This window comes from Schistosoma haematobium, chromosome 1 (genome assembly GCF_000699445.3).
Source record: "Schistosoma haematobium chromosome 1, whole genome shotgun sequence".
Lineage (NCBI taxonomy): Eukaryota > Metazoa > Platyhelminthes > Trematoda > Strigeidida > Schistosomatidae > Schistosoma > Schistosoma haematobium.
This window is the reverse complement of record NC_067196.1, coordinates 21,154,925-21,177,492: the sequence shown is the minus strand read 5'-3', so window position 1 is coordinate 21,177,492 and position 22,568 is coordinate 21,154,925. Positions and strand designations below refer to the sequence as shown.

Genomic DNA, 22,568 nt, shown 5'->3' with positions numbered 1-22,568 from the left:
ATTTTTAGTGATTGACATTAAAATACTAGTCTCAGTATTTGATCTTCTTTTGGATCTAATACATAACTGTAAATTTGTATTCCTAAATGAATCTGAATCTTCCATTTATTACTCCATTGACCAGAACATCATTATCATAATTATCAAGCCTTTACTGTAACGGCAGTTAGTAGCTGTCTTAAAACTGATAACAATTTAATTAGTTAACAAATCGCTCTATTTTCAAATAAGCCATTTATATCGAATAGTCACTTAAGCCATTTATTAAATTATAATAATCATAGACGCTAATGGTTTGCATGAGGCTTATTGAATATCTATAAATATTCATTCTTTTATTATTCTTAATCCTGAACATTCATAGTCATATGAGTCCCCACTGAGATTTCTGGAAAACAAATTACACCCTTTTTCACAGGAGTACTTTGTGACAACTAATTAGCATGAAATATTATTGCGTTGATTATTTAAGTAGTTGTGTTGTATAATTTGAGATCATTAGCGATCATTTGACTATATTAGGATCTAATTTTACATGTAGGCTGATTTTCTAAACAAGTCCCTCAACTGTCGAACATGGAGTCTTAAAGGAGCCATGTACAGAAAGGTCAAAAACTTTTTTTATTTCTAAAATATAAATTAATACAACTAGTACAAAACCAAGAAATAACTGTCAGAGAAAAGGAGTCATAAAAAGTGTATATCAATCAGTATTAACGGTTGCAACACAACGAATCAATCAAAAACTAGTCATACTTATAAACAGGTACAATTTTGTGATTGGTAGTTAAGCTACTTGAAGGTCTAACTGGGTCATAGTGGTAATCTTTTAAAGTAAAATATTACTGGAGAAGTTGATGGATTATAATTAATAACTGCTTAACATTATTCTAGAGCTTAAATTGTATACTTGTACCTATGTGCACTATAAAATATGTAAATGTCAGTCCCTGATAAGTGAAACTAAAGTGTTATTTGTCTATTTCCTCAGGTTCTGAGAGTACAATCCAGATGTCAAACATTACAACGTCATATTGATCGTCTGGAAGCTATCAATTCATTTCGTATGTCTGAACTTGAAGATGCTGTAGCTAATGATCGTGAACTTCGTCAAGAGATTAGGAATTTACAAACTCGAATCTTTCAAATAGAAGCCGAGGTATACATCATAAATCTTTTTTTATTTTCAACCTTTTTCATTGAAGTTTTTAGTCCAGTGATTTATTCTGTCGTATATATATACTAGAGGAATTTCCTTTTAATAGAATCCCACTTTCAGCAAATGAATAGTTGGACTAAATGTACTGTTTTTATGAGAAAGAGAGGAGCAATAAAATGAAGTAATTGAAAAAGCTGAAAACTTTGAGGCAGTAAATCATTAATTGACAAGATAATGCATAAATCTAGATGAACTAATGAGCGATTTGCTGAAACTAACAGTCTCCATTATAGTTTCCAGTAATAATGTCTATGATGTGACAATGGGGGATGTAGTTATATTAAGACTCCATAAATGCTTTGCTGACAAGTGCTAGTTATCATGAAACTGGAGTCCAGGGCTTTCTGACGCTTAATTACGATAAGTTGCATTCTTTTTGATTAGCTAAACAGATCAATCTAAAAACCCTAGACTATTTGACTAATCGGTATGCCTTTGAATAATCTTTCCCGTCACCTAAATAGACCAGCTGAAGCACTGAAATCAGACATCGAAACAACCACAAGCATGCTTTATCTTCTATTCAAAAAGATTTGGGAGGAGGAACAAGTGCCGATGGACTGGAAAGAAGGACACCTCGTCAAGATTCCAAAGAAAGGAGATCTGAGCAAATGTGAAAACTACAGAGGCATAACACTACTGTCAATACCAGGGAAAGTCTTCAACAGATTGTTGCTGAACCGGATGAAGGATGCAGTAGACGCCCAACTTCGAGATCAACAAGCTGGATTCCGTAAGGATCGGTCGTGCACAGACCAAATTGCGACACTACGGATCATCGTCGAACAATCAGTTGAGTGGAACTCATCACTATACATCAACTTCATTGATTATGAAAAGGCATTCGACAGTGTAGATAGGAGGACATTATGGAAACTTCTTCGACACTACGGAGTTCCTGAGAAGATTGTCAATATTATCCGGAACTCATACGACGGACTACAGTGCAAAGTAGTGCATGGAGGACAGCTGACAGATGCATTCCAAGTAAGGACCGGAGTCAGACAAGGCTGTTTACTCTCTCCCTTCCTCTTTCTTCTGGTGGTCGACTGGATTATGAAGACCTCAACATCTGAAGGAAAACACGGAATACAAAGGACAGCTCAGAATCAATTAGACGATTTGGACTTCGCAGATGACCTAGCCCTCCTATCACGTACACACGAACAGATGCAGATGAAGACAGCCAGTGTAGCAGCAGTCTCTGCATCAGTAGGCCTCAGCATACACAAAGGGAAAACTAAGGTCCTCAAATTCAAAGCGGAGAACAGCAATCCAATCACACTTGATGGCGAAACTCTGGAAGATGTAGAGTCCTTCACATACCTGGGAAGCATCATCGATGAACAAGGAGGATCCGATGCAGACGTAAAGGCGAGGATCGGCAAAGCAAGGGTCGCATTCCTACAATTGAAGAACATATGGAACTCAAAACAACTTTCAACTAATATCAAAGTCAGAATCTTCAATACGAACGTCAAGGCAGTTCTACTGTATGGAGCTGAAACTTGGAGAACTACAACAACCACAATCAAGAAAGTACAAGTATTTATAAATAGCTGTCTACGCAAGATACTCAACATCCATTGGCCGGATACCATCAGCAATAGCCTTCTGTGGGAGAGAACAAACCAACTTCCAGCTGAAGAAGAAATTAGGAAAAGACGATGGAAATGGATAGGACATACATTACGCAAATCGTCAAACTGCATCACGAAGCAAGCCCTAACTTGGAATCCTGAAGGGAAGCGAAAAAGAGGAAGGCCAAAGAACACATTGCGTTGGATAATAGAAGCAGATATGAAAAGGATGAATTACAACTGGACGGAGCTAGAAAGGATTGCCCAGGACAGGGTTGGATGGAGAATGCTGGTGAGCGGCCTATGCTCCTTCACGAGGAGTAACAGGCGTAAGTAAGTAAGTAAGTCACCTAAATAGAAAGTAGTGTTTGATCCGCATAACAACTCAGTTACGTTTGATACTTTGTAACTATACTGCTAATTTACTGAATGATTCAGTGCTTCCAGGTTTCCAAAGGTGGTCTAACATCAGTCGGTTCATGATCTCAATCAAAAACTTAATAATCTCCACAACCCCTATACTAGTAATTAACATGTGCTCACTAGTGACTAGCTTCGTGAGGCAATTCTCGGAGTTCTAGTGAGTAGCCGTGACCAGTGAAGCTAGTCCATGTCGGGTAGAGACAGGTATCTACCTCAGTACAATGGAAGATGGTTGCGCAATTTCGTGGATTGGTTGATGTTAGACACTATCATCGTTGGATGCCGGCTCAGTGGTCCAGTAGCTTAAGCGTTCGCTCGCGAAACCGAAGACCCTGGATTCGAATCTAGCGAGCGGGATCGTGGACGCGCAATGCTGAGGAGTCCCGCAATAGGACGAAACAGCCATCCAGTGCTACTAGGTTTCCAACGGTGGTCTGACATCAATCGGTTCATGATCTCAACCAAAAACCTTGAAATTTAGTCATCAGTTTATATTACGTAATTATATGTTGGTTGTAATGAATTTATTTCATTGAAATGTGTCGATAATATTCTGTTATTCATTTAAGTTTTTTTACTGTTTTACTATTATTATTACTTTTCTCTCAAACTAATAAACAGCATCGAGAGTTTAAAGTTGGCCAACGAATTAAAGAAATGGAATTAATGAGTAAATTAGCAGAATCTAATATGCGTCTATCTCATGCAGAAATGTCTAATCAACAAGCGATTGTCTGGTCCCAGTTGAATAAAGCACATGAAGCGGCAGTTGATTTATTGACACCAGCACATTCTCAAACATCTTTAATATCACCTTGTATGTTAACAATTGAATCACCGTCTACTTCACGATATACCATAGCAAATAATAGTAATAATAGTAATAATAATAACAATAACAACTCTGGTTGTAAAGAGGATGGTATGGATACTTGTCGAAACAAGAATAATTTTTCAGCAATTTCACGATATGGTGATTTAAGAAGAGATGTAAGTGGACGGAAAACAGATTTAAGCAAAACAACTATATTCACAGAGGTAAATTGGAGTATAAACTTGAAGGAATTGCATTTAATGTTGATTATTATTTGTTCATTATTTATTTGGAACAACACATATAAGCGAACAATTGTTTTCAATTAGATCGTCATCAGGTTTTACTCTAATATACATGAATATTTATATGAAAATGTCAAACCAATCAAGGCAATATGAGTCAATAATCACAATGAAATAGAATAAGTCTCTACACATAATAGGTAAAAGTACAAGTTGATAGTAGGAAGACAGGTGAACTGATTTTTATCAAGACAAGAATACCTTCATTCGGTATTGCTTTTTACTTAAGTTTGTATAGAAAAAATACCAACAAACTGATTATTCTAGATAAATCTTTGTATCTTTAATGAGTAAAGCCTATGGAATTATAATTAAATTTAGTTCGTTATCCATTTAAATCATTGGCTATAGTAATAGGAAGTGAAGAACTAACAGTTAAACTACTTGACTTTTAATTATTAGAATGCAGTTAGAAATTTAACATGTAAACGGGCCGATAAATCGGTACTTGGGAAGTAGTATATATCTGGTTTCAGAAGAATATAAATATCTATCCCAGTATTGTGATTAGCTTTGAAATTTAAAGATAATATGAGTAAGTTAAGAAAAGTAATTTTTCACGGAACGATTAACATTCTTATGATTAGGATAAAACTATGCTACACTGTAGAAATAGAAAGAGAGAGGGAGGCTAAGAATGACCTTAGATGTTTTGTCGTATTTATTCACTAATCAGTAGAAAATCAGAATCAAGAATCTATTGTTGAATCAATAGACTGTAACATTTGTGAGGGATTTACTTGACTAGAGAGCTTTATTAAAATTCACAATAGGTGTTTTCTATTTAAGAGTAGGCTATTTTCGTTACAAAGAAAAGTGTTCATTCTAATGACCATTAAATATTTGAGCTATTTAACGAGTTGTATACAATTGTGAAATGATTACTCATATGCAAAGATGGATAGTGGTTAACAGTGGAATCTAGGACGCGCGTTTCTCCCTATTTGAGACTTTTCAGCTGGATGTACCTGCATCTCAGAGTTGATGTTCAGTGTGGGACTCGAACCCAGTACTTAGCTACCCACATAGCTGCTGAGTCATGATAGCCACTTGCTTGTGCAATAGGATGAAGTTTAAATTTACTTGTATTGTTTATTTGAGACTGATCAATTGCGTTCCTAAACATCAAAGGGAAGTTTCGAGTTAACGATGCAAGTGGATTTGATTAGTCATAGTTTTTATAATATTTATATATAAACTCATTAAATGGTTAACGAACTGACGTTATGAGACAAAACTGTGAGAACCATTCGAATGAAAATCTTGGTTTTTTTTAACCAATCTACATCATACATCAGTTTCTATTATTCAATAAGTTAGTCATGATATGATCCCACCTCGCGAGATTCGAACGCAGGACTTTTTAATAAACTCATAGATTTATCTTTCCTAAAATCTGAGATAAGAAGTCTTATAAAATTGATTTTAATTTATTCCCATGGTTAACTGCTCTCAGACGAAGAAATGATGAACTTAAACATGAAATTAGTATCGTCAAATTAATTTTCAAATGTAAATCATCACATTAACATGATGTTTTATTTTTCTACTGTCAATTCAGTTTTCCGATGGACAACACAATACAAATTATGAAAGTATAAATGATAGACGATTAATGAGATCAGAGTCAAATTCATCAACTCAACGAAATCATCACCATCAACATACATCTAGTAATCGACGTGATAAATCAATTGACTCTTTATCAGAATTACGTTTAATGCCAGAAATTAGCATTATAGGGAAATCTTCAGACGTAAATCGATAATTATCATCATATCATTCAATAACACATTAAAACAACAATGACATTCACTGTCTTTATACATTACATATCTGATAAATTCACATATCAAAATAGCTCTTATAAACCTCTTAGATATAAATTGCTTCAATATACATACATATAGATATAATATCTGTGTATATCGCTGTTTACAAGTGTATTGTGTATTCAATGTTTTATACCGATCTATCACTCAATATTAAGTACTTTTTACATCACTCATCCTTTCCTAAGCACTTAACATCTACACTCTTCTCACAGAAACAAAACAAAACAACACAACCACTAATAAGCAAATGAATATATATATACATATATATTATGAACCAGTGTTTTCAAGTAGTTACCTTTCCTGAAACTTTGTTGTTTCTTATCTCTTTTTTTCTTTTCTTTATACTCTCTTGTAGTCATCATTTGTACTACCCTTTTTCATTGTTGTGTTCAAAGAAAAAAAAGACATATACAGTTTGATTTTTAGTAACGTATGATGATTCCTTTTGTTTTCTTTCAATAACTACACTTATTATTATTATTATTATTATTGAAGATATTTCATTTTGGCACTATTCATATTCATAATATTTATTCTTAACTATTTTTATTGACTTGATTTTATTCCTTTTTCTTGTTTCTTTATTGTTTATGTTTTTTTCTCTTCATGATATTGTCGATAAAACAGTTTTTGGTCATTATACTTTCATTGGTTTAATTAATGGCTGTGCAATTATTATTATTATTATTATATATATTACTATTATTATCATTATTATTATTATCAAAGTTACTATTATGATTGCTATTTTAGAGTAAAAATTTTTTTTTGATTTACTGGGATTTTCTATCTGTTTTATCTTTTTCCCTTTCTCTCACTCTCTTTAATAAACATGCTTATTATTATTCATTTAATCAATAATTTATTACATCTTGGTGATGATAATGATAATTAGTTTTCATGGGAATTATTTTGTAAGTGGAACTGTTTACTATTGAAAGTCATGAAATGATTTTTTTATATAGAGAATAATAGATAAGTCCGATGTTAGCGTTTATTATCTAAAGTTTATGGGAATGTTAAACAGAAGCAATGAAATTTATATTCGATTTTAATCAAGGATATACCTTTGAGATCATGGACATGTTTCTTAACTAGTTTAAAAATTCATATTTTTAGTCTCATGTTGACTCCCAGACTCTTTCTACTTAGTACATAAATCAATATTAAGTACAGGTTGAATTAACAGCCGAAGCACTCAACTCCAAGTAAGATAAATTGTAATCTTATTTATTTATAAAATCGTTGAGATTTATTGAATTATATCTATTACATAGCTGGATGATATATAATGACAAATGTTTGCATATTTGAAATCATGAGTTTATGTAAGCTAGACCATCATTGAAAAACGGAGAGCACCGGATGGACATTCTATTTTGGTTCAGGAATCCTCGAGTGTGCATACTCATCATTCGTCAAGCGGGGACTCAAACCTAGAACTTTCGATGCCTTACCGTTAGACCACCGAGTTGGCATTCAACTATGTCAATGGTTAACTTCAATCAGTCCATGATCTTGCGAAACGTTTCATCCATGGCCTGTGATGAATTGCTGTCTCAAACCTGATACAGATTGGATTCCACTGGTCACAGATTCTCACAGGAACTCCAGGAGTTACGTCTTGAAGCCAGCAGTATATAGGATTTATGGAGATTGCAGTATTTTCACAGGTTTTTGTAATATGGGTGTATAATAGTTCATAAAAATCAATTAATATGTAGTTAGAAGAAAGTTTTATAAATATTCATATTGTAGACTAGAAAGGTAGAGGAAAGTGAAGCTTGACCAGATTTTTAGTAGAATCAACTGATAGGAAACCCTATGGTGTGACTTCAATAATGTTCCAGTTAGTTAATTTTTCCTTTAAATTCAATAATTTATTGATCGACGGTCAGTACATTGATATTTAAAAATGATGATATTTCATCAGTCTACCAACTTGAAGTCTTTAAGTGTAACTAAACACAAACTGTTTAATTTCTGTGTTACATGCATCCAGAGTATTGACCCCAGTTCGGACGTTACTATAACTTGCTATCATCCACTTGATAGGTGCACACCTCAAGTGTTACAAATGTTACAAATCGAATGCACATGACCACTAAATTTAATTTCCAGATTTCAGTTATTAAAAAAAATTATTATTCAGACTATTATGATAAACTAGCTTGATGGAAACGAAAACAAACTGTGCTTTAGAGAAAAAAGTGTTAAAAATGAATGCGTATAGAAAATGACAAATAAATGATTTCAAGAAGGACATCAAACATAAACTCATTGAATCATTTCTAGTGTTATTCTAATAAAAAACACCGTTTAAACCTTTGAACAAACTTTTACAATCACTTGATAATGTGCATTACCAGGGGAAGGAGTGACCGTCTAACCTATTGTACCGTCTGATTTGGGTTAAATCGTTTTTTTTTTTAAATTTTGTAAGTACAAAGTTATTTATTCAAGTAGTTGTTTTCGATATATATGTATTTGGGTATTCAAATGTATCTCCTGATATGTCATAAAAAAGTAGAATCTGTATCAAACACTTACTTTGTTCAAATGACACTTGGTAAATTCAAAATCTTTTTAAATTTTCGGAAATACAGAATACTCCATCACTAAATAATTATGTTTAATTCTTGTCATATGAATAAGCTATAATGAAATTCAAACATATATGATTGGACCGATTGAACCATACTATACTACTAAAACAATCAGGTTCAAGTTGGTATGACTTTCACATTCTAGTATAAAATTGCAAAATTATTCCCAATTATCGATCTCTTGGTGAGAAAAAGTGAAAAGAACGATTTTGGTTCAATAATATGGTAGAAACTGGATAATCTAAATGCAAAGAAACGTGGAACGATCCACATCTGTGGTACAACCAAATAAAATCGTATTTCATCCGACGCTTATTTGGAGAAAATGTTAAAAAAATAATGTTTTATGAATGATATACTGAATAATACACACAGTTAGTGTCATCACAGTATCTAAACCGTGCACATAGCACTTGGAACCTCAAGATTTTAGTGGCTAGTTTGTCAAACTATATCTTTTGCTATATGTTCACTAGATATTACTTGCCTATAGACTTTGATTTGATCGTGGCGTTCATTTAACAGAAAAAAAATACACTCAATTGTCAATAAAAAAATTAGTTTTTCTATTTCACAGGAGTTTTACTAGTAAATACTAGTAAATAAAGGGTGAGTTTCTCTAAGATTTCCACTCAAATGAATAAAAAAAGGGAAATAACAACAAATCGATAAAGTGTATTGGATGTTTGATATGCTATATCATGATTTAAGGATTTATAAAAGTGTACAGCTGGAAGATTTTTAGTTGAGTAGTGGATAAGAGCAAAATTCAGAAAGATTTATTGATATTATCACCTATCCTAACATTTAATGTGCTACAAAAAGCTATAATATAGCTCTATCAAGCGGACTATTTTCTTATCACTTGAATAGTACAGCCTAATCTGTAGCACTCAACTATGAGGACTCAAATCGAGAAGAATCGATTATGTACTAGTCTCAAATATCATTTTACTTGTAAGAACCAAAATATTCAAATGTCAGTTCCTAGGTTTTACTCTAACCATTTTCAAAGGTTAAGAAGCCTTAAGCAGAGTAAAATATGTCTTTTAGCAGCAAAAATAAAGTGTACATGATATTGTGCTTATGATTTTGGGTTATCTAGGCCTAGAGACAATTTTATCATTTTGTTCTTGATAACCGGTTTTAATCATATTCTCCTTATTGTGTTTTATACGTGATCTTTTTTTCTGTCGGACTTTTCAGTTTGCTATCCTCAGTGTAAACGCACGTACCCAAGTAAATGGGTATTTTTTGTATTAAGTAATATTATGTTCAACATCAGATGATTCCTCCGTGAAATCCTAACACTGTATTTTCCTAATAATAGGTAATATGCACAAGTAAAAACTTCAATGCAAAAATTATAATTATCACTTTCAATAAGAAGAAAAAAATATAGATATGAAGGAAACAAATTAATGATAAGAAGGATTACAGAGACAGAACTGCCATCATTGTATTAATTTACTTTTAAATAGACTTTAATAATTAGAAGCATCGTAAGCACAAATATTTAGTCAAGTCATGAAAGCTAAAATCATAATAAATGTTGTTATGAATAGTGCCATATGTTTGTGTATCTACTCAACCAGATTTTTGACCACTTCAACTGATTGTAATAAAACAATGAATAGAAAATCTGGTCCGATTAAATGCACATCATTGTAAGGATTTGTTTAGATCGTCTCAACTCATTTTTTCTGTAAAATGTTTTTTTAGTTTGTTAACTGTTACTACTGATCGAATGTATAAGTAACATACATTTTCGGTGAGATATTTTCTAAAATACATTTTGGGTCATGAAATGTGAGAATTTTGAAAGTTCAGTTGAATACAGGAGTTTGGAATTTTTTAAATGATTCGAAACTCCTTTGATTTATTTTACACAATTATGATTGTTCAGGGGAAGATAATTCTAAGTTTTGTTGTTGGATAAATTTTAATCCTGATCCCAACAGACGGTCAGATAAGGCGAAATAGCCAGATTTACGTTTATAAACTAACACTGGTTTATGCAAGCCTAAATTTTCATGACATTCTGTACCATTTTTACAAGCTGAATCTTGAACTGGTACTACTAACTGATGCTTTGATTGACCATTCGATCCACACATTGTCCACCAAGCAGCACGATTTCGATTTGACTTTCCCGTACGATGTGATACTGTTCGCGATCGAAAGTCAGATGAACTACTGGTAGTAGAATCAGAATGTGAACTAATAGAAACATGACTTTTGAATGGAAGTGTTTCATGGTCTTTCAGTGAATTAGGTGTACCGGTTTGTGAACGTGATGGTGTGACCATTGTCATTGTTGTTGGAAGTATATGTGTTGAATATGAAATATCTGGATTTAAACTAGTATATTCAGCTATTCGTAGTTCATCTTCTAATTGAATTTCTTTTAATCAGAAAAAGAAATAAATAAAACTTTCAATTAATCAAAATCTAACAAACTAATTTCGATGATATTATGAATTTATAAAAAGTTTGTACTATATGTAAGTTAGACAAGATAAACAGGATAGCATGAACTCTTCAAATAGATAGTGAGATCTTAGTAACTAATGAGTTTATAATGTCTATTTTTTTTTAATTTTGATTATAATAGATCTGATATTAAGTCATAAGATCACTTGTTACATGATTATTAATTTTACAGTTATTAGATTTTTTAAAAAGTTGTCAAATATATTGAAAAATTTTATTTAGTTTAGATAACTTGTTATGAAAAGAGTAAAACTTTTTATTAAAAGAAAGGAATAATTATTTCGTTCATCGATCCCTCGAGTGGGATCGTGGGTGCACACTGCTAAGGGGACCCATACTAGGACAAAATAGTCGTCCAGTGCTTCTAGGTTTTTCATAGTGGTCTAGCCTTAAATGACTTGTAAATTTAACTATTAAATTACAAAGTAATGATACCATTATTAATATGTAATTGTTTCAGTCTTTCCGTTGTTGATGTTATTGAGTAAATTTTATTCATTTTCCTTTACCATATATCTTCTTGAGCGGATTGCCTTGATACTGCTAATGAATTACAAGTTTCTAAGTAAAGATTGATAATGGCTAATAGACGAATCTAAGAAGGGCGTTTATTCTTATTTGGAACGCATCACATGAACAAAATTGCACTTAAATGTTGGGATTAACACTAGAATGTGAATTTAATACTTTACATTTCAAGCACCCAACACATTGACAATTGAGGCATTAAAGCTTCCTCATGAATTTCAATTTTCTCTCTATAATACATACAATCGGTTGTGAGAGCATTTCATGATTACTTTGTGTATTAGTTTTTCAATTTTCTGGTCAAGTTATTCACAATTAGTAGTATCTTCTAAGGACTATTAGCACCTTAAATAAAATCTATAAAAATAATACACTTTAAATGAATTATGCGATGATTTAGGAAAGACTGTAAACATTTAAGTTATAAATAAAAAAAGTCGAAAATTATTACCTGTTCCATTAATGTAAGCAAATAATCCAAAATCTTTTGAATCAAATATTCTCATTTGAAATGCTATCAAATTATCTGAAAACAAGTGAATAAAACAAATAAAATATGGATAGGGAATAAATAATAAACATGATAACATTGAGTGAAAACAATGAAGACGACAACAACAACATAAAGGACAGTGTAAGTTGACACATGACAATAGATGACACGTTAACTACAATATAAACTGAATGGAAATGAGAGATCTGTAAGCCTTGTTTAGATTAGATCATATGCATGAATTCATCAACTTACATTTCTATAACAAAACAAAACAACAACGAAAAATCTATGAAATATCTTCTCATTTTAAACGATTCTAAAGTTAACATTATATTTTTGTGATAAACACAATTACCACCGTGGAAAACCTGGAAGCACTAGACAGCTGTTTCGTCCTATTGCTCATTACTGAGGAGTCCCACAATGGGACGAAACGATCTATCTAGCTTCAATTGACTCATGACCTCAACAATTGAAAAAAATGTAAATAAAATATAAAACTAGTCAGATTATATGTTAAATATCAATGAAGTTTACATGATTATGTTTACTGAGTTCGATAAACAATCAGGATATACCTTTGTTTATTTATAATCTAATTGTTTTAATTAAAATGTAACTTCGTTTTGTGAATATGTTCTGTCATATTCATTCAATTTTGTTTTTATTGTGGATGACATTGAACAATTGACGTGTATTATCCGAAAATTGGTAGACATTTTCAATTTGGGCCTTTGGTATAAATGTTGATAGCTGATCATGTGTGTTGAAAATCCTGGTTTTCATCTCTAGTGGGGTTGTTAATGTACACTGTTAAGGTTTAGGAGACCGATAAAAAACAACCTTTCAATGTTTTCTGGTCCTCTATAAATCTTTAAGTGATGTCAATTCATGATGAGAGTTGTTTTTATAGAGATCTTACTTCTCGTTATATGATACACAAATAACTTTAAAATTATAAATTAAATGAGTATCTTTGTTCTTGTAAACAAGTAAATATATACAGAAAATGTAGTTTGAATGTAAATATACTCACTTAGCTCTCTAGCTGTCATGTTTGGCCTTATTGGGTAATTTAATGCCTGTAATTGGTTCGTTTCTTCATTCATTACTAATACTTGTAAATAGTTTGTTGTATTCGCATGAACGGGAGATGTAGAAGACATTTTTAGATTTGCGGTCGAAGAAAGAGAAGACTGAACAGGTAGAGGACATGTACTCGGTGAATGTGTCAGCAAGGTTGGTTGTGCAATCCATGGACGCCATCTTGACAGTGTATTATTGTTATTATTATTTTGATTCAATGGAACAGGACTAAAGTGATCTTCGTTCAATGTTAAATGGGAAATGGACTGAGGTTTTGATAGATTTGAGAACTGTCTAGTAGTGTTCATACTCGAATCAGCTGTCAGATGTTTAACATTATGTTGTATTTTAGTTGGAGAAGATTTTATTTCATTCGAATGTTCAATATTAGGTATCTTTGGTAAATTTACACCAGTGACGGTTTTTCTTCGACGTGGTGGTATTATACGTCGTCTACTAAATTCTGTAGTTAAACGAAATAAACTACTAGATGAATTTTTATTTTCCATAGAAGTTGAATGATCTTGCTTATGTTGATATGGAATGTATTTCGAGGAACCTAAATTAAATGAATTGATCATGTTCTGTAATGATTCATCTTGAGTCTGTAAATTGAAATAAACAATTTACAAAAGATTTTTCAATATGATTATTAGGATAAGCTGATGAAAAGACAAGTGATTAATGTTAGAACATGTATAGATTTTGAAAAACACATTAAGAATCTACCGAAAATGACTTAGACCGAAAATAAAGATTTTAAGGCTTCCAGTCATTAAATTACAAGTCTTTTCTTTCTGGGTGACGTTTAGTTAATTCGGTTGTGGAAAACGTTTGTACGAATAGCAAAATTTCGAAGGTGACTCTATGACTACCGAATAAGTGAAGAAAATTAAATCTATTACAATTTTAAGCACTTAAATCTAACACACATCCCAGCTTCAATATAGAAGGTTGTTTATCCTCTTACAAAGTAAAATATTAATTTAAGAAACATCAAAAATTCGATTTTCTACTCACTGGGATATTAAAAATTCATTATTATCATTCTTTAGGATCTATTTATTATCCAAATGATAATTAATGTGATCGAAAAGCACTAGAAAATAGTTCATAAACGACTAAATCTTGTGGTGAAATCATCGATTCCTAATTGATTTGTTTGTATCATTCATATAACACATAACGCAGTTCATGTACATTAAAATATTCGCTTACTCTAACATCACTTAGTAAGAAAATGAACATGTCGTCACTATGTTTGAGGTTAATATGTTGAAACATTATATTCATTATAGTATAATAAATATTTACCACAGGTTAGCTGTCATATCAATCTATAATGAAATGTAAGAGTTATTCCAAAGCAATAATTATTCAGTAATTTTTTTCAAGATTGCATCTACAATTTATCTTAGTAATTATACCTTTAAAACTATGCATTTCAATATTGATTTAATTTTGATAATACTTCCATACTCAAAACCTGCTTCGGTTTGGGCGTCCGAGCAGTATCATAGCCCTCACACAAATCAAATGAGATTCGTGTGGCGCATATGTATTTGGTGCCTTCTTGTACCAATATCTATGTGTCCAAATAAATAAATCCATACTCAAAATAGTGAAATTTATGGAAATTCAGTAACAGTAACTTTGAGTTAATAATACAATTGTCTGAGTGTTTAATAATTTCTTATTTTAACCAATTAATAATTGGATTATATAATCCAACCAATAAATAGATTTTAAATAGTTTACCAATTTTAGAGGAAACTGAGCTGAAATCTATGTGTAATGATAGAGGAAATAATCTAGAATACATTTGTTTTTTATTTAGAAATAAAAGTCTACTGATATGTGGTTATAAGTAGTTTAAGTTAATGTTTCAATTAATTTTATCAAATATGTAGTGTATCTGGTAGAATTCACTAATATACAGTTCTGTTTGGCGATTAAATTAACTTTATGAAATGGAATTGTGCTTAAGAAAATTACATTTTCAAATCAAAATCACCTATATGATTCATTAAAATACCATGTTCAAAATGTTCGTATAAAGTGCTAGGATCAACGGAGTTCTTCTTCGTTGACATTATGTTCTCGTATAACTTTTACAGGAGTTAACAGTCTACAGGAATTATGTGAAACCTTGTTCAAAATAGCAAGGAATATTTCCACTTTATTATAATTTCAAAAAACTGTCTTTACAAGATGGAGTTGTTTGAGAAGTTAATGAGAATAGAGGAGATCAAATAGCTGTTCAATACTATTTTGTGAAATCTTTGGTATTGAGAAACCATAAACTTTTTGAGAATTGAAGTTACTGTTTGGTTATTTTAAAACTAGGATGACAAACCAATGAAAAATGATAACCATTTCCAAATTCTATCATGTCTGTATCTCCTTCAATCATCTAAATAAAGTCCTCACTAAATGGTATTTTAGATTCTAAAGGGAGCTTATTTGTGTTTTAGTTAAATGATTCTGAATGATATTACCGAAACGTGATGTCTACCTTTTCTCATCTTTTTTTAAAGTTGTAAACTGTTTATCAATGGCTAATCACTCACAACCTCGTATGCCACACTCAGTCTCTATACAATCTACTTAAATAGTGGCATTTAGAGAAACTCCTTGTTAGCACTGGATAATAATGATAATAACAATAATAATATTACTACTAATAATAAACGGTAGTGAATAACTCCGTAAACATATGGCCAACTTACAATTAATTGCGATTCTTGCTTATTTATAGAATATGATGAAGCATTTTGTTGTTCCGTGTTTAAAAGTTTTTGTTGTGTCAATGGACTAGATTCATGTGATTGGTATAATGCATTTTTATCATTCCATATCCAATACAGTGAGCCGAATAAATCATTCAGTCCTGTTGCTTGATCATTTAGTTGAGGGGTATTTAAAACTCCATCTAGATAATCAGCTTGTAATGCAGCTGGACAAATTATTGATTTATTGATATTATTATTACCGTTTGTAAGTAAAGTGGTCTGTAATCCAATGTCATGGTTGTTTGTTGGATTAAGTGATGTGAGAAGTAGGCCAGATCGAGCGAATACCCAAGCGTAGTAGGCATGAAGATCTTAGGTGGGAGGAGGAGTAAAAATAATCAACTGATTGTGAGTAATGGTGTTATTATCATAAATATAGAAGAGTGTAGGAACATGTTTTCTGTAACCATGCGGTAACTTATTTATTTCTCATCAACTTCTCATCATTAGAAAACAACTTTCGGACAATCAAGAAAACAGTAGAGTAAATTGATGTTGTAAGTGTTACAGTCAGTTTACAGAAACGTTTCGACTAATATTTCATGATAGATGTTGTCCATCAGGAGGGTGTTTGGGAATGATGGGCCGGCCGATGCTTTGATGTAACGAGGTTCGGACGTGATAAATAAGAACACTTTATAGGTAACTTAGTCTATTTGACTCACTTCAACTGACCCACAAACAGATTTATGAGAATCAATACAATCGGGGACAGTTTGTTATACATCTCTTACATATGCATCATTTCAACAATCTGAATGAGGACATTAAGAACATACAAATGTTTAACTAATATTAATAAAATCTAACCAATGAACGTCTATTAGCCTACCATACATCATGCTTATGGTAATATTCGATTTCATATAACCTACTATCACGATCAGACAAGTTGTTGTTGGTCAACCAACTATAGACAAACTTTTTGTAGAAGTTTTGTAGAACTTAACTAAATCGAAGAAATTTGACCAGTACTAAGGACTAAAAGAAATGATATAATTTACTACATGGTGATGTCAATATAAAATAGATTAAGTGATTTACGAAAGCAACAACTGAGATCAGTTGCTGATAATTCAAATCAACATCAAGATGTGATCAAAGAAGTTATTAAAGTAACTACGAAAAAGAATCTGGTCAAATAGAGGTAATAAAAACTAGAAATATATACATCTTATGGAAGTAGCAAACTATTTTACTGAATCTGAAATTTTCTTGGTATTAAACATCTGAATTTCAGATTAATACATTTTACCGAGTTATTTTATTTCTATTTGATTCTTTAATTCAAGTCCCAATTTATGATTCTGAAGAACATATGAAACTCAAAACAACTGTCAACCAATATCAAAATCAGAACCTTTGATACGAACGCCAAGAAAGTTCTGCTATACGGAGCTGAAACGCGGATATCTACTACAACCATCATCAAGAAGTACACGTATTTATAAACAGTTGTCTACGCAAGATACTTAGTGTCCGTTGTCCGGATACCATCAGCAACAGCCTACTATGGGAGATAACAAACTAGTTTTTAGCTGAGGAGGAAATTAGGAAAAGATGATGGAAGTGGATAGGACACATATTGAGGAAATCGTCAAGCTGCATCAGGAGTCAAGCGCTTACTTGGAATCCTCAAGGGAAACGAAAAATAGGAAGTTCAAAGAACACACTGTACAGAGAATTGAAAGCAAACATTAAAAGAGTGAATAGCAACTGAAAAGAACTGGAAAGGATTGTCTAAAACAGAATTCGATGGAAAATGCTAGTGAGCGGCCTATGCTCTTCCACGAGGGGTAACAGACGTAAGTGAATAAGTAAAATGAATAATTCAACTGAATTATAAGTTGAAATATCATTTTATCTACAAATTTAACAATGATAAATGCTTTTTTGAAGTAATGTCAAACTTTATTTCTGATGATACACTATGTAGCTGTGAGTTCAAGAATCTAAATTTCTTTTCACTTAATTCAGTTACAACAATTGAATATGAATTGAAATCATGTCAGCCAACTTATATTCAGTTACTGTCTCAAAGAATTATTATTATTATTTATTAGAAAATATCAACATCAATTTTTGTTTGTGTAATTGTGAATAAAATCACTAACCTTCAGTACTCAAAGAGTTTGCATCTAATTCTTGATCCGATTTCAAATTGTATATCTGAACGAACATTTTTAATCATAAAAATAAAATAAATTTTGAGTTATTTACTTTTTTTACATTTCAAGGTGTATAACTATACTATTAATTATAATAAATTGTATCTATGGCTTGAATACATGATTTACACTCTTCAAAGTTAGATTGAGGAATTCTTTCTTTTTTTTAAACATATAGGTTATAGCTAATTATGAATGTGTGTCATTCTATCTTGGCTGAATTTATCAAGTTCCCAGTGGTAATCCTTTTACTCATACCTCTCCTTCCAAATGCTAGTGAGTTATCTACTAAACTACTAAGCTTAGATAGTCACTACCATTTTCAATATCAACAACGAGATGATACAAAAACTTACTATTTCTCTTGTTTACTGGTTCATTGTTATTTTAATACAGATTATTACCAAATCCAGTGATGCATCATGCCAATTTTTGTCAAAGAAATTGTTCCCTCTATTCACCTTCTTAAATTATTGAACTATATCAGTGAATATTTTTGTGTGGAGACAGTAGTTTAGTTACCTCTTCAACACAGAACTACAAGTGATACTTCAAAGTCCTAGTGATTATGATGAAACAAAATTATTTCCAATCAAACAATTACCAGCTAGTCATGGACACACACCAAAATTTGTCTAACGATGAAGACCAATATTTAAAGATAAAAAAATCTTATTTTTATCAATACAGTGCTGAGGTGATTATCGAGTCGAGGAGTCTCATACTAGGACGAAACAGACACCCAGTGTATCTACGTTTTCAATGGTGGTTCAACATTGACCGGTTCATGATCTCAATAAAATCTGATCTTTATGTATACGATAAAATGCTTCCTCTACTCTACACTGATATATATAACTTGTAACCAAACTACAGTCTTTGGGTACATACACTTGTATAACGTTTTCGATAATTATTATCACTATTATCAAACTCTAATTTCTATCATTCTTTCCATAAGACATAATGATAAAGAACCAATACACAGTAATAGCTAAGAAAAAAACCATCGTGGTTGTCTGATTTTGAACAGAAAAAAAACACAGTTCATCCTTGTGGGCGATCAAATGTATTTTGATCGGTTTATGATTGAGTCGTGGTTTCTAGAATCAACTCTACCACCAGTATTGAAGAATAATAATCTATAGATTTATCATACTCACTATTGATAAATCTCAAAAGTGTTTTAATAGTCTAAGCTCACTATGTCACCTGAACGTTTAGAGTTTAGTTTTACGGAAAGACATATTCGTATTCTAATTTAAAATCATAGAATAAAATGAAGCAGATATCCAATCATCTTTAATCTGTAATTACAAATTAGGTTCATGTTACTTATGTACGAAATGAATTTCTCCACTTAAAATCAATCTAATTTGTGTATGTGTTTATTAGACAAGTATTTTTGTCGATTGATAGATAGCGTTGAAAAGGTTTAATTGTTTTATCCTCTGATATTTATTCAGCAGGAGTTGTGATCAATTATTGCTATGATGGAATCAAAAGAGCAAAATTAAGTCAATATAAAAATCGATCAGTATGGTATGTGTTCACATGGTAAATTAATGATTAATTGATGTTAAATACTACTCAGTTCAAATCATACAAATCTGATAGTAAATAAATCACATAAAAAGTAGTATATTCAGATATGAGTCACTTAAAGATTCTTCAGTCATCTTTGTTACCACTTGACCACATTTAAATATTCTATTTCGGTCGATAATAGATAAACTCTTTAAATTATGTTTTTTAATTCTTCCTACATCATAACATGTTATACAATAGAATTAGGGTTTATTTGATGATTAAATAAAAATTCATCTTTGAAGTACCAAGTCATAAGCTCGAGTCTGCTTACCTATATATATCTGAGTAACCAAGCAACGACATAAGCATTAACTCAAGGAAATGTTAATTAAATTAGGAAACAGCACTCACTATCTAGTTATTGTGTAGCTAAATTAACATCTATTTTTTAAAATCTAATCCAATACTTTTTTTGTAATTAAACAATTTAGTTCTTATTTAGGTTCTGAAAAGATTTTATTACAAGTTATTGATTGAAATTTAGTATTGTTGACGGTGGCAGTATTGACGTTAGTTTCATTTTATTATAAAGTAATCAACTGTGTATGTATATGAATCTCAATATGAAGAAAGTTAACTCAAAGGTGAATATTTACATTTGTACTTAATAGAAAAATACTGATGTAATTTGTGTAACAAGTCGGATCGCTATGTATTTATATAAGGTATTACGTTGTTTAGAATTAACTGATTGATTCATTATTTATAGGAGATATTGAGAGATTTACAAATAACTTTAAATATACTTATTCAACTATTCAATGTATATTGATGAAACGTTTTATAGAGTGTTAATATGAGAACAGACTTTCTGATAAAGTGACAATATAGATATTAAAAATAAAGGAATATTCAAATCACTTACACTTTTTCGAATATAATTAAATATGGAAACAAGATAATTTATTTTCCGTTGAACTGAATAGGTATTTGCTAAATGTGAATAAACATTGACCACATATTGTATAAGAGATTCTTTTGGCGGTGCGATAGGTGCCTAATTGATAAGTTTATATTTCGTTGATAAATTCGAAAAAGAAGCAACAAAAAAATACAAAGTTTCATAAAACGATGAATTTGTAACTAAAAAAACTTTAGTAGGATGACGATGAACTTAAAAATTTAAAACATAAGCTATTTCTATGGAATATTAACTCAGCAATTTGAAGGTAACTTGAAGATTTTGAGTTAGACCGTCGATATATTTGTAGGTGTAACGTACTGAGAAGTCCTGAGCTCCAATACGAATATCCTCTAGTTTCCCGTGGCATTAAATGGTTGGTTCATCAGTCACTAATACCATGCTTGTCTAGAACTTATTCAGCGATTAAACTGTAAGATTAGATAAAAAAAAGCCCCAGACTGGCGATCAGGAGACACCATTTATTCAAAACAAAATACCGTCTCATATTTCACACAACATCATACATATATGTATTATGAAAGTAGGTAAACGGCAAATTCTACGGATACTTAAGTCATTGCAACAACCTAGTTTGGATAACTCTCACAAAATAACAAATCAATGGATAACCCAACTGAAGTCAAGAACTTCACCACTTGTTATCACAATATGATTTAACAGAAGTTTAAAGAAAAATAGGAAAAATTAGATTTAGATACAAGGAACAAACTCCAAAAAAAATGAGTTTCGAATATGCAATATTCCACATTAAAGAAGATACAGAATCAAAGGTGTACTCTATGGGGAAGTCACAAATTAGGGCAAGATATCTAATAATAGATTTATTTTAAATATATAAAATGAATACTTGTATTATGAGAATTATCCTCAACTCATTACAATGAGCACATATTATATTCTTGTGTAAATATTTACTTCCTTTAATAATAGTTCAATTATAAAAACCATATGTTTTCATTTTTATACAACATTATCCAAGTTTATTTCCATCTAGATTTCTATATAATTTACTCAAAGTAGAAACTACTGATCTTATTTTAAATAATAATATAACCTTAACGACTAAATTTTTTTTTCATTTCAGAGAGAGTAACATATTCAAAAATATCTACTTGAAGTAAAAATATTCTCTGCCATTTTTCAAAAAGCGAAAAACAAATAAGTCTCTTGATGATCTTTTCATAATTCTATTTAATTTAAAAGGAAAAAGAAAAGGAAATTTGTTGCCACAAAGTAACAATCATAATAATAAACTGATAAAATGTTACCTTATGAAGAGAAAAAGGCAATAAAATGTTATCAAATGGGTTTTTTTAAAGAGAAAAACAAACAAACAAACAACCAAACAAGAAACAAAATTTAAGGCTAGAAAAGTAAATCAAAGCTTTATCATTAAGAAAATTATTAAGATATAATGAAACAGAGTAGAAAAATTCCAATAAAACTGATAGATAGAATTGTATGGCACCATTTAAATATGAAGAGAGAAAAAGTTATAAAACTTTAACATTTTCATGATACATCAGAATGTAAGAAGGATTCAAAGATAACTTCTAACTTGATCTATGTATTATATAATGAAAGAGAAATTGTGCTGGTGATTAAATGGGTCATATATTTATCAAACAACTACTTTAAAATTGGTTTGAAGGTTTATAGATATTTTCAAGCATCCAAATCTGGGTCATATGCTAGTTCTGCTTAG

The 22,568-nt window shown here is 31.1% G+C and overlaps 2 protein-coding genes across 2 annotated transcripts in view; one reads left to right on the top strand and one right to left on the bottom strand.

The window, feature by feature from the left end:
* Nucleotides 1-19,277, top strand: part of MS3_00004779 (uncharacterized protein) — a 71,854-nt gene extending 52,577 nt beyond the window's left edge. The window contains exons 5-8 of the mRNA XM_051212749.1: nucleotides 992-1,159; nucleotides 3,844-4,260; nucleotides 5,903-7,387; nucleotides 17,473-19,277. Of these exons, the coding sequence (XP_051073389.1) occupies nucleotides 992-1,159; nucleotides 3,844-4,260; nucleotides 5,903-6,109 (792 nt within the window). The 3' untranslated portion in view covers nucleotides 6,110-7,387; nucleotides 17,473-19,277. The remainder of the gene's footprint in view (nucleotides 1-991; nucleotides 1,160-3,843; nucleotides 4,261-5,902; nucleotides 7,388-17,472) is intronic.
* MS3_00004756 (uncharacterized protein) overlaps nucleotides 1-22,568 on the bottom strand; it is a 143,105-nt gene that overhangs the window by 23,786 nt on the left and 96,751 nt on the right. Inside the window, exons 17-22 of the mRNA XM_051212722.1 lie at nucleotides 20,804-20,935; nucleotides 18,295-18,349; nucleotides 16,118-16,491; nucleotides 13,339-13,993; nucleotides 12,258-12,332; nucleotides 8,730-11,189 (exon numbers count right to left, since the gene is read on the bottom strand). Coding sequence (XP_051073386.1) covers nucleotides 10,678-11,189; nucleotides 12,258-12,332; nucleotides 13,339-13,993; nucleotides 16,118-16,491; nucleotides 18,295-18,349; nucleotides 20,804-20,935 — 1,803 coding nt within the window. The 3' untranslated portion in view covers nucleotides 8,730-10,677. The remainder of the gene's footprint in view (nucleotides 1-8,729; nucleotides 11,190-12,257; nucleotides 12,333-13,338; nucleotides 13,994-16,117; nucleotides 16,492-18,294; nucleotides 18,350-20,803; nucleotides 20,936-22,568) is intronic.